The sequence below is a fragment of the Anomaloglossus baeobatrachus genome, chromosome 3 (assembly GCF_048569485.1).
Source record: "Anomaloglossus baeobatrachus isolate aAnoBae1 chromosome 3, aAnoBae1.hap1, whole genome shotgun sequence".
NCBI lineage: Eukaryota > Metazoa > Chordata > Amphibia > Anura > Aromobatidae > Anomaloglossus > Anomaloglossus baeobatrachus.
In genome coordinates, this window is record NC_134355.1 from 174,152,984 (window position 1) to 174,166,471 (window position 13,488).

Here is a 13,488-nt window from a genome sequence, read left to right on the forward strand (position 1 = left end):
GTGTGCAATGCATGCAGACGTGCTGCAAATATCTTTGCACTAGTGGGACAATACAGAAGTCCAACAGCCACTTTTAGGATGCCACTAAGTTCACTCAGTGTTTGCTAGTATAATGGCTTAGTAACAATGAGCTTGAGTGTGCAAAGGGCAGGAGGGTACAGTGGCAGGGTTGTGGGTCTGGGTAGAGGAAAGGAAGCCTGCCTTTCTATCCCTCCTAATGGGGAAATGCAGCGAGGAAATCCCTGACCTTAGCTACACAGACGCTGTCATCTTGTGTAGCTGTTAAACTCTGTTTTCACGGCCCTGACTGTCACCTATGGCTCTGACCCTGCCGGTATTAGCCCTTAAAAGGACTAATAGAAACTTCTATCCCTATTCTGTACAACGCTGTGTATAGAGCGTACACAGCAGTATCGGAGATAGGAGCTGCGCCAGCGGTGACTGACACCAAGGACGCAGAAGGCAGATAATGGCGTGCTGGAGGAAAATGTCCGTTTTTATAATGCAGGGACATGTGACATGGACATCCTATCACACATGCCGTTGCTTCTCTGGCTAAAAGTCCACTTAGCTGTGTGTGTGTCTGGGATTGGCTGACATGCTGGCCCGTCCCACTACACACGCGCGCTTAGGGAAGGAAGACAAGGAAAAAAAAAAAAAATGGCAGTGATCTGAATGCGCTGTTCCCGCACACTATACACTGAAATTTCATAATAGTGTGAGTCACAGAGTGACTTACACTATTACAGCGGAAAGCCAGCTAGTAATTAGCTGGTCTTTTTGCTGCTAGAACCGTTCTCGAACGTATCTAGAACTATCGAGCTTTAGCAAAAAGCTCGAGTTCTAGTTCGATCTAGAACAGCCCCCAAAATCACTTGAGCCGCGAACTGGAGATTCTCGAACCGCGAACCGCGCTCAACTCTAAGTGTCACACACCTTGCTCGAAGACACACACACACTGACTCTCTCTGGCAAAGGAATGTGGAGCCACCTTGGCACGACATCAGTACCATCCTCCATCTACAGTTTATTCTTCTCTTCTCTTTATTGAGGCACCACTCCAGCGTATTTATTTTTATTGCACCGCTGTAGTGGTGCTTTAAATGTAAGTCCACTGACCCCTTTACTATACTAACCTTTTAGTTGATCCATCTTCTATTGCCACCAGTCTGAACGGTCTCCGGCGATTTGTGAGCAGCCGGCACCTCCAGTGTTTTATGGAGTGTGCGGGTGGTCATAACTCAATACAAGTCTTTGGAGCCTCAGTCTGCCTCTCCTAGAGTTCTGGCCAGTCAGAAGTTACAATCAAAACATGGTGACAGGTGACTTGGGCTGCGAAAAACAATGCAGCTGTTGGAAGGGGAGTATGTAACTAGGAGGGCAAGGGACTTAGATTAAACTTGACACTACAACGCTATACAAACCACTGGAGTGGTGCTTTGTGTAGCTTTATAAAGGAATTATTATCACGCTTAGTACATGGTAGCACAGAAAGGTTGTTTCTATTGGGTATAAATTGGGTTGTGGAATGGATCTATTGTAGTTTTTCTTTGTCCCTTTTTTTAGTGGGTTGCTTCTCCTGAGCTCTTTTTGATGCTTTCTCAGCTGATCACATTTGGTGGCATTTTGTACACTTTCGCTCCTGGTTACTGGGCAGTGAAAGTTTGCCTGTTGCATTCCAGCTTCAGGCAAGCTGGTGTGAAGGAGGAGGGGGTACTACAAAGGTTTTGGAGGGGGTGTAGAATGCACAATTACTGAACACTTGTATTTAATGTTGTTGAGAATGCAATAATAATAATATTCAGGATGTAACAGTGATGTGGATACAAGCAGCTGAGCTTGTGTTACATCAGCAATGAAAATAAACAGACGATAAGTGCTCGGTTTCCAGCTCAGCCCTCCCCCATCTGCACACTCCTCCTCTGGAGCTGGAATAATGGGGAGAGGAGGCTGCAGTGTGCACGTCACTCATTCTGCAGCACAGGCATCTGGAGAAGCACTGCAGCACAGGACCCAAACACACCAGGCACTGGCATAGCATGGACACGGCACCTCTGCTCCAGCTGGACTGCCACCTGTGGGGCTACAACTGCTCTGCACTTACTTGGAGCCTTGTCTCCAGCTCTGCATTGCCTTTCTGCAGCCTTCACCTCCTCTGACTTTATAAGGAAAGAGTTAAGGAATTCTAATGAGAAAACCACTTTAAATACCCAGTGTCATCCTCTATGGGACTTACAGAAGGCTGTGAATTACCTGGCACCTGCCTATAGACTGTCCTGTGCAATCTCCAGTTGTGTAGTAGTTCTCCAAAACTTGTTTTATGGACCACATTGAGCCATCTCTGTCTGTGATGTTCTGTAATGTGATAGCAGTGATCTTCTGGGTTGTGCCACAGTAAACCCAGGCTTGTCTGCTGCTGTCCCTGGATTCTGTGCCTGCTCCAGAGATGAAGGCACCACTGTGGAGGAACCTTCTCATCCTGCTGATGTACCCACTGGTTTTTGGAAGAGGTAAGGGGAACAGCTGACACCATTATTATTTAGGATAGTAAATTGATGATCTCTAATATTAGTGGTAAGCACTACAAATCACAGCATCACCTGCTGGCCAGAGAGTTAAATGTCCTCAACCTCAGGAGAGCCACATGTTGCATAGATTGCTTGATTTATTCCAGATGTTCTGGTAGCAGATACAAGCTGAGCCTGAGACACATGGAAGTGTTTATATCTAACATATGACTCTCAGTTTATAGTTGTGTAAAGTAAGTTCTGCTCTTACATATCAGGATAAAGGCTTCTATCCACGCAACATAAGATCTCAACGCCACACCGCAACACATGCTACTAATTGTGGTCACATACCAAGTTCCCAATGGCAGAAGGCAAACCCTGCTGGACTTCTGTGCAACCACATTACTATCATATGTTGTGACTGGCAGCATTTCTAATCTTAACCTTTGTGTCATGGCTATTTTCCGTTTTTGCGTTTTCATTTTCACCTCCCCTTACTCCACAAGCCATAACTTTTCCTATTTTTCCATCAACACAGCCATATGAGGGCTTGTTGTTTTGCAGGACACATTGTTCTTCTAAATAACAGCGTTCATTTTACGTGATGTATGGGAATGTGGGCAAAATATTCCCAGTGCATCAAAATAGCCAAAAAAGCAAAATTACGCAATTGTTTTTTTGGATCTGTTATTTACAGAGTTTTATACGATAAAATTCCCTGTAATATGGTTCTCCAGGTCAGTGGAATCACGAGGATATCGGCGTTCGGAGAAGATATGATCTTTTGATCTCTTCTTATTGCAATTTTTTGTGGCAATAAAAATAACAACCTTTCTTTGCATTTTGATTTTCATTCCATTACAGAGTTTAATTAATGTCATATTTTGATAAATCAATGAGATCTTCAGCTGACCACCTGTTGTCATGGCAACCCATCAACCCATCAGTGCCTCACAAACGTGTCATAGGGGTGCGGATGGGCTGTTAGACCAGTTACCCCCCCACACACACACACACTAGGGTGCTGTAAATACTGCTGTCAGGGATTGACAGCGGCATTTAACAGGTGCTAACCTACAGCTTCACTCACAGCACGTTTGCTAGAGACAGATGATGGCCATCTTCTTCCGGGCTAGATGTAGGCTTAGCTTGTGAGCCCGCATCAAAGTCAGGGAGCCGTAATAGGACTTAACTATAGCGACAAGGAGTTAAAGAGCACCTGTTACCATGTCAGAAGCAGGGCTGTGGAGTCGGTAAGCCAAACCTTCGACTCCGACTCCGACTCCGACTCCTCAAATTCTCTTGCACCGACTCCGACTCCGGCTCCGACTCCGACTCCGGCTCCGACTCCGACTCCTACATATATTGCTTATAGTTAGGTGAAAAATTTATTGTAGTACATGAATATGTGTATGTGAACATCAGACATTTAATAATTTTTATGATACAATAATCAAGATATTTGGATAGAACACAAAATATATTTATTGGAATACAACTTTAGAACACAAAAAACTGTAATAAATTGTAAATATGTAATACACTATGTAATATACAGTAGATTACATATATATCTTGTGTGTGTATATACACTGTGTATATATATATATATATATATATATATATTTTACATATTTACAATTTATTAGTTTTTTGTGTTCTAAAGTTGTATTCCAATAAATATTTTATGTTCTATCCAAATATCTTGATTATTGTATCATAAAAACAATTAAATGTCTGATGTTCACATTGTACTACAATAAATTTTTCACTTAAATATAAGCATTATACTAAATGTTATTATTTAGTAAAATATTCAGCACATTCTGCATTGCACTCCTGTCCCCAATTTATTATATATTTTAGGAGTCGGAGTCGGTGCATTTTATACCGACTCCGACTCCGACTCCGACTCCACCAAAATGAGCTCCGACTCCGACTCCGACTCCACGACTCCGACTCCGACTCCACAGCCCTGGTCAGAAGTGGACAATTTTTGCTCCTATTTTATTCCTGAATATTCTGTTTTTATTCTATTTTTTTCAAAATTCACCATACGGTTTCAGAGATATAGACCTCTTTGTTTAGTGTAATTTTTATGGTGTTTACCAGGGCGTGGCTCACCGGATTCACTGGAGGCGTGTGTTAAGACTGCTGGGTATTATTAACATGTGAGCCTCATCAATTTGTAAAGACTATAAAAATTAGCACAAAATAAAAAGACCCACATCTCTGAAACTATGTGGTGAATTTTCAAAAAAACAAACAAAAAAATAAGGACAGCAGGTATAAAATAAGTAAAAACTTTCCACTTTTGACTTAATGACAGCTCCTCTTTAGGAACTAACACACACGGTGAGTAATACGGAGCGAGTGGAATGCAATAAAAAAAAATCGCGTTCCACTCGGACCAATTTTACACTATGGGGACGCTCCCATGAGCGATTTTTTTTTTTCTCAGCCCTAATCGGACTGAGAAAACAATTGCAGCATGCTGCGAGAGTAATGCGATCCTATTTCACTCGCACCCATTCAAGTCTATGGGGTGAGAGAAACAGCGCATTGCACTCGCATTTCAGCTGAGTGCAATGCGATTCTGGCATCAGCCAGCAACGGAGGAGATAGGGAGATAAATCCCTCCCTCTTCTCCTCAGCGCCAGCCCTCCCTCCACAGCTGTGGTCTGATCGCAGGATCGGACCACAGTCGCAAGACACTTGGCTCCTGCTGTGCTGCGAGCGTGAGCCGAGTATCATGCGTGAACTCACACTAATGCCCGTGTGGCCCCAGCCTAAAAGTAATCTATCAGAATGATCCATCCTCCAAACTGCTTATACAGCAAGATAATGTCAACCATACCTTTACTCATGCAATCTATTGTTCCCTGACTAAAAATTAACTATAGTATTTTAATTCCTGTATAAAAGGGAATTTAAATGTTCTAGGTGTATCAAAGCACCTCCTACGCCTCTGCCTCCCCTTCTCTGTTCCCTGCTTCTTCTGCTTGACTGATAGCTCACATGCCATGTAGACAGGCCAAAGAATTGTCCGTCAAGCATAGTAAGGTGGGGCTGGGCAGGGAATAGATCCAGGAAAACAAAGGTTTTGGAAGTGTGTTAACACACCCAGAGCACTTTCAACTAATTTACATATGATTTAAAACAGCATTTTTTCAGACAGCGACAGATTGCATAAGTAAAGGAGCGCATGTGTCATGTCTTCGACAACCCCGTACTGTGTGATCTGCTTCCTTCTTCGCTGAGCCACAGCAGGATCAGTCTCTGTCTGAGTGCTGATTATCTTTTCCCTTTGTTTTGTTCTTTTCAGTCAGCAGGTGTTTTCAATAGTCAATTAGTCTGCCTTTTCACCTTATGGGTGCAGATATTTATACCTTCCTATTTCTGGTATTCTCTGCTGGCTATATTCCAATGTGGATCCTGCTTAAAGGTCCTGCCATGCTTCCAAGGATCTATGCCAGTCAGATAGAGACCAGCTAGTCCATCCAACTCCTTTCTCCGGCCAGCTAGGAACTTTAGTCAGGTGCAGTAGTTTAGAGAGAGGCCCTATTTTCCTGTGTGATTTAGCACGGGCACATAACAGCATGATATTAACTTTTATAGAGCAACATGACCATTTAAACAGTTTAAGGGGCAGATCGTGCTGACAGATTTCCTTTAACGTTGTGTGATCCCCATGTAGGTCTTGTCCATGGCTGATCTAGGTAATAAGATGGGATCAGCCATTAATAACTGAGTGGAAATTAAGTCGCTTGTGAATTTTTGTTCTATTGATGTAATCTGCAATAGAAGTAGTCAGGAGCGGGCACATCATTTGGTGCAACCTGTGAAGCCATATGAGGGTCCAACAGGTAAAGAAGGTGGCCCACTTCTACCTCCAAAGCAGCAAGCAGCTTCTGTCACAGACACAAAGAGGGGCCCATATACTGGTTTTGCACAGATGTATTCTTCTTTTTGTGTCCACCCCTGAGTAAAATTGGAATTTTAGTGCAGCTTTCAAACCACCGCAGCAGCTCACACTGTTCCTAGTACATTAGGGAACCAATATACCTAAAGTAGATTCTTATATAAATAAGCTAAACCTGCTCCAGGCGGTGCTGTCACCCCATCACACCTCCACAACACAGTATCACACACCAGTGGGTTGTTGCAGTAGGCAAAGGAATTCTAGATGCCCGTGTCTGCCATCTTGTGCTATAAACCCTGGAGTAAGGCTTCATAGGACTTTCTTAAATTAACTATACTTTGCAAATTTGTATAATTCAAGCAATCATTTAATCATCTCAAAGTAAAATCTATTTAGAAATACAATAAACCAAAAAAACTTCCAAAATATAAAAAATATTATTACCCCTTACCCTTCCCCCCAAAAACAAAAAAAAATTGGTGCGCTCATAAACATCCAAACTGCTAAAATATTTATTTCACATGTTGAACGAAATAATAATAATACAATTGCCATTTTTCGGTTACCTTACTTTTAAAAATAAAAAATAAAAATGTATTAAAGCACTGAAGTTGTGCTCTAAATGTAAATTCTCCGACCCGGTCTGATACTCAGCTGCCACCGTCTTTATGTTTTTCCAGTTGTGCTTCGGTGTGTCTCCTGTGACTTGTAACCTGCCGGCGGTTCCAGTGTTTCATGGAGCAAGCCAAAGATGACAACTCAATACAAATCTATGAGAGCCTTGTTCTGGCTCTCACAGAGATACATTGAGATCTTGTGACGTAACTTCTGACTTCCAGCCAGTCAGAAGTTACGGGCATAAGATAGCGTAGCGGGACCGGAGCTGCGCCGAAAAATGGTGATATTGCCGGAAGGTAAGTATATAACAAGGGGCAGGGGACTTGCATTAAAGCACCACTCCAGCGGTTGAAAAAAAAATAAATAAATGCTGGAGTGGTTCTTTGACAGTGATAAAACAGTTGTATATATCACAAAAAAGTTAAGTGAAAGTTGCAGGTTGCCTAAAAAAAATAAAATAAAAAAATCTCACATAGCCGTCGAAAAATAGTTGTATTTAAATGTAACCCCCCCCCCACCCCCACCCCCCAAAAAAATATGGATATAGCAATAGAAAATAAGAAATAAATCTTGCATTTCAGGAAGGGGTTAATGCCACTGAAGCATATGACTGAAGTCTTGTCACATTATCTTAAGATTTTTTTTTTCTCAGACTCTTTACATAGAGGTACAAAGGTCTTCTCCAAACCAGCGGTAATATTTCCTGCTGTGATCCCTCGTTGTGACTCCATGAGCTCCTATGAGACGGCTTCACTTGTATAACAGGAACTTTTATCTTACGTTTTATTTCTATTTATTTCCATATTGTTTGACGTCCAATGAAAATCACGAGCGTTGCATGAAAATGTGACTTGTATATTCCTGATAATTCTAACTTTTACATGAATTTTAATATCCAAGTCTGTGGATGGCTCCATAATGTGAAAACTTGTATAATTTCTCTGATACATTTCTTGATGTTGGATGGTTGCAATGATAAATTATTCAATTGTCCCTTCTTTACCTACAAAAGAAAAATGGTCATAGGACTATGATTGAAAAGATTTAGTCACAAAAATAATATTTTTTACTCTTTGTGCCCCCCTGTTTGTCATCCATTAGAGAACAGATTACATAACGCAATGCTACATCACTGAGAAGTGCTATCATTGTACTTTTATAACTTGGTGCCTGGTCTTTTAAATGGCTTTGAACGCTCGGTCCCCATTACAGAAATGAAGGCCTCTGTTTGTGTAGATTCTTAGGCAGATTACCTGAGCTGATGCTGCCCTGATAAATTCTCTTGGCTCTGAGCCCTTTAACTGGATCGTTTTATAAAACAAACAGAATCCCTTGTTTTTTTGGTTCAGCATTACTACACAACAGCTAACTTTCTTCTGTATCTGGACATATCTTGGATTTGATTCCTATAATACAGGCACTTTTTGGGATTTTAAATAGGGATGATCGAATATCACAAATATTCGGCTTCGCGAATATCTGACGAACAGGTACCCGCTATGCGAATATTCGATGCGCTATGTAAGTCTATGGGAAGCCCGAATAGTTGCTGTTCGGCAACTATTCGGGTTTCCCATAGACTTTAAGGCTACTTTACACACTGCGATATCGGTCCCGATATCGCTAGTGTGGGTACCCACCCCCATCTGTTGCGCGACACGGGCAAATCGCTGCCCGTGTCGCACAACAGCCGTCACACATACATACCTGTCCGGCGACGTCGCTGTGACGGGCGAACCGCCTCCTTTCTAAGGGGGCGGTCCGTGCGGCGTCACAGCGACGTCACTGAACCGCCGCCCAATAGCAGCGGAAGGGCGGAGCTGAGCGGGACGTAACATCCCGCCCACCTCCTTCCTTCCTCATAGCGGCCGGGAGGCAGGTAAGGGGAGCTTCCTCGTTCCTGCGGCGTCACACGCAGCGATGTGTGCTGCCGCAGGAACGAGGAACAACCTCGTTACTGCTGCAGTAACGAGATTTGAGAATGGACCCCCGTGTCGCCGATTAGCGATTTTGCACGTTTTTGCAACGATGCAAAATCGCTTATTGGTGTCACACGCAACGGCATCGCTAATGCGGCCGGATGTGCGTCACGAATTCCGTGACCCCAACGACTTTGCATTAGCGATGTTGCAGCGTGTAAAGCCCGCTTAAGGCTGCTTTACACCAGACAATCTATCGTGCGTTAGATCGTCGGGGTCACGGTTTTTGTGACGCACATCCGGCATCGCTGGCGATGCCGGCCTGTGTGACACCTCCTAGCGACGCAGTATCGCTCACAAATCGTGAGTCGTGTACTGCTCGCTAGGTTCCATAATATCGTTTAATTTAGTTGTTCATCGTTTCCGGGGTAGCACACGCCGCTCCATGTGACACCCCAGGAACGATGAACAGCAGCTCACCTGCGTCACGCGGCCGCCACCGTCTATGTGAAGGAAGGAGGTGGGCGGGATGTTTACGTCCCGCTCATCTCCGCCCCTCCGCTTCCATTGCCGGCGGCCGTGTGACGTCGCTGTGACGCCGAACGTCCCTCCCACTCCAGGAAGTGGACGTTCACCGCCCACAGCGAGGTCGCACGAGAGGTAAGTATGTGTGACGGGGGTTACTGACTTTGTGCGACACGGGCAGCGATTTGCCCGTGACGCAAAAAGGACGCGGGCGGGTACGATCGATTGTGAAATTGCACAAACGGTCGTACCGTGTAAAGCAGCCTTTACATTGCGCATCGAATATTTGAAAATTGTTGAATAGTGGCGACCTATTCGGCGAATATGGGTGTTGCCGAATATTTGCGGTATTCGATCATCCCTAATTTTAAAGTGTTTTTCCAGTCTGAGAAGAAAAGTCTTCAGTCACTTAATGCGATTGCAGGCTGCCAAATCGTGACAACAGTGTAATGCACACTCTATCAGGATTCTCCAGTATGAATGTGTGTGAATGGACGGTTCCATAATCACATGTATGAGATTTGAATACTTGCGATTACCTTCCTACTAGACTCTCCTTTGCTTTTCAACATTCTAGCGGAAGAAAGTCTAGTCGGCATGCGACTGCAAATATGCAAATTGCATACATCCAGTCACATGACCTCCCTCTCGCACTGGGAAGTATGTGCAGTGTGTCTTTAGTTATGTGGAAGCTCCCTTTCTGTGTAGAAATAAACCCAGAACTGGGCCGAGCGGTGTTTGAATTTTGGGCATTGTGAAAGTTTCATCAAATTTCAGGTCCACCTCACTCAAACAACTTTTTGTGGCTGGAAAATCTCTGTAGGGAGCTTGCTTATCTTTTAGCCACTTGTAAATAGATTGATTCAAACAAAAAAAGGTGAGTGCTGATTACACAAACCGGTTCTGATGGTCCATTTACACGATACGACAAAAAGTGTTAAATGACCGCCAACTGGCAACACTGTCATGGGTCATTTGACAGCCTTTTCAACTTCAGTTGAGCAGTGAATGATCTGTAATAGACTGCCATTGTTATTGACAACGAAGTCCTATTTACATAAGACAATGCGCTGCTGAGAAGGATGACCTTTTGTGAAAACCAAAACTTAATTTCATTTGATGAATAAGCGTTTTGCTTGGTTGTTCGGTGACCAACACTTACTGTTTATACTGTAAGATCATTGTGTAATGAGTGTTCCTAGGCATGCTCGCTCACAATAATTGTGCAGTTGAAATAGACCTTAAGGCTATGTGCCCACGCTACAGGATTTACCGCGGATTTACCGCAGATTTTGCCGCGGATTTACCGCGGATTTGCCGAAAATCTGCAGCAGCAGCACTTCCAAGCCATTTCAATGGCATTTTGGAAATGCTGTGCCCATGCTGCGGATTTTTCCGCGGCGGATTTGCCGCGGATTTTGATCCGGAAAAATCTGCAGCATGTCAATTGTTTGGTGCGGATTTTTGGCTTTGAATGGGGAAAAAAAAAAAAAAAATCCGCATCAAAATCCGCGGCAAATCCGCGGTAAATCCGCGGCAAATCCGCGGGTGCGGATTTGCCGCGAAAGTCGCGGATTTTCAGGCAAAAAAATCCGCAGGCACATTCTAGCGTGGGCACATAGCCTAAAGGGAACCTGTCACTTGATTCATCCTGCCCAAACTGCAGGCAGCATGAATCACATCCTGGCTGCATGATTGCAACTAAGTATATTTCTCTCTGAAGCGGTTGGTGTTTCTGAGAAAGTATAGAAGATCTGACTGGATATTATAACCAGAGAAAAGACTATTCTAGCAAAGCGAGCGAGAGACCTGGCAATCACGTGGAGCTTTGCTGCGAAACTTCAGCCGGAAGAAATGCTGGACTAGTCTCTTCTCTATCTAGATTTTTGGTAAAGCACATCATTCTACTGTTTACCAAAAGCAGAATGAGGCCTACAAAAAAAAGAACATAGCACCGACAGTCAAATATGGTGGAGTTTCAAAGATATGTTGCGGTTGTTTTGTTGCCTCTGGCTCTGGGTGCCTTAACTGTGTGCTAGGTTTCATGAAATATGCAGATTACCAAAGGATTTTGGGTCACAAGGTAGTGCCCAGTGTCAGAAATCTGGGTTTGCGTACTTGGACATGGGTCTAACAGTAGGACAATGACCCTATGGTGTGCAACGAAATATTAATTTAAGGGTGGCAACAAATTTATCCTGCCCATTTTTGTGGTTTATTGCGAAATTATGTCCAGTTTGCCTTTTTTCAATGTCTTTTTTGGGTTGTCCAAATACACTCAAAGGAAATAAACATGTGTAATGCAAAATGTGTTATAGCAATAATTTTCTAACAGAAATACTTCATTTTCTTGAACAATTTCAAGGGGACCAACACTTTTGGCCTCGACTGTATATAATAAAAAGTGAGTGACAAGATTACAGCTAGGACAGTGACGTACCCACAGGGTCTGGGGGGTTACTCGTCACCAGGCCAGTGTAAGGGGTTTGGGATGTCACAGCGACCAGGCCCGGTTCCGTGACCCCAGCGGTGTCAATAAAGATGGAGGGGTTATTTACAGGGGAGTAGAGTCTATATTTGTGACGCCACCTGTGGTTGGCGGCTATTTTAGAAGCCACTGCTGCAAAAGGGTTTCCTCTGGGGGCAGATGGTAGTGCAGCTAGGTTGGAATAGCTCTCCACAGGCAGAGCTCAGGCCCACAGAGAGGTTGGGAGTAGTAGTCCATTCAATTAGAGGAGCACAGGGTGCGAGACGGATTGGACGACACAGGGGTTTCAGTTTAATTTCTTTACTCACTGAAATGTCGCCGCCTTTGGACTGCCGGACTCCGCTGTCATGGGCTCCAGCTGATCCCAGATAGTTCAGAGGCCAGAACCGGTGTTTCTTTATGTGAGTCCTTCCTACTTGCACACGAACCGCCCCCTTAGAAAAGAGGTTGTTCGACGGCCACAGGGACGTTGTTAGGCAGGTAACTACGTGTGACGCGCACTACCGATTTTGTCTGCCACGGGCAGCGATTTGCCCGTGACGCACAAACGATGGGGCGGGTGCGATTGCTAGCATGTAAAGCGCCCTTTTATACTATTATTTAGCACTATGCATATTATAAATTTGTGACATGTCTGTTACCTCTCCTCATTTTATGAGTCACTTATTCAAAGATCATATACAGTATATCACAAATGTCAGTACACCTCTCACATTTTTGTAAATATTCTATTATATCTTTTCATGAGACAACACTGAAAATATGACAGTTTATATGACACTTTGATACAATGTAAAGTAGTCCGTGTACAGCTTGTATAACAGTGTAAATTTGGTGTGCCCCCATAACTCGTCAAACAGCCGTTAACCCCTTCACCACCCGGCGATATTTTTTTTTTTCGGCTTTTCCTTCCCTTCTTCTAAGGCCTCCGACACACATCCGTTAAAAACGTGCGTGTTTTGTCCATTTCCGTATATACTGGAGACCAAACGTGCACCAATGTTAATCTATGTTTGTGGTCAAACTTGCGTTTTTCATCATGTCCGTGTGTCCGTGATCCGTATGTGTTTCCATTTTGCACGGCAGCATGTCAGTTTCCTGCAAGGAACACGCACACACGGACACCATAAAAGTCAATGGTTTGGTGCGCACAAGTACGTGACATGGATGCATCTCCGTATGCTCCGTGTACGTTTAGTGCTTTTTTGTAGTGATGTCGGCTCTTCTTTCTTTTTCTGTCTATGTCGGTCAATCTCCCTCAGTCCGTCGGTCGGTCTCTCTCTGACGGTCGGTCCCTCTCTCTGTCTGTTGGTCAGTCTTCCCCTCTCTCATACTTACCGATCCCGGATCACGGGCGTGGCGCAGCACGGCGTTCACACTGCTCCGACAGCTTTTACTATTTTGAAAAAGCCAGCCGCTCATTAATCAATCTCGTATTCCCTGCTTTCCACGCCCACCGGCGCCTATGATTGGTTGCAGTTAGACACGCCCACACGCTGAGTGACA

General features: G+C 44.0%; 1 protein-coding gene across 1 annotated transcript in view; it reads left to right on the forward strand.

Annotated features, from left to right (window-relative positions):
- Positions 1–1,957: 1,957 nt before the first annotated feature.
- Positions 1,958–13,488, forward strand: part of MERTK (MER proto-oncogene, tyrosine kinase) — a 135,003-nt gene continuing 123,472 nt past the window's right edge. The window contains exon 1 of the mRNA XM_075339589.1: positions 1,958–2,510. Within this exon, the coding sequence (XP_075195704.1) occupies positions 2,447–2,510 (64 nt within the window). The 5' untranslated portion in view covers positions 1,958–2,446. The remainder of the gene's footprint in view (positions 2,511–13,488) is intronic.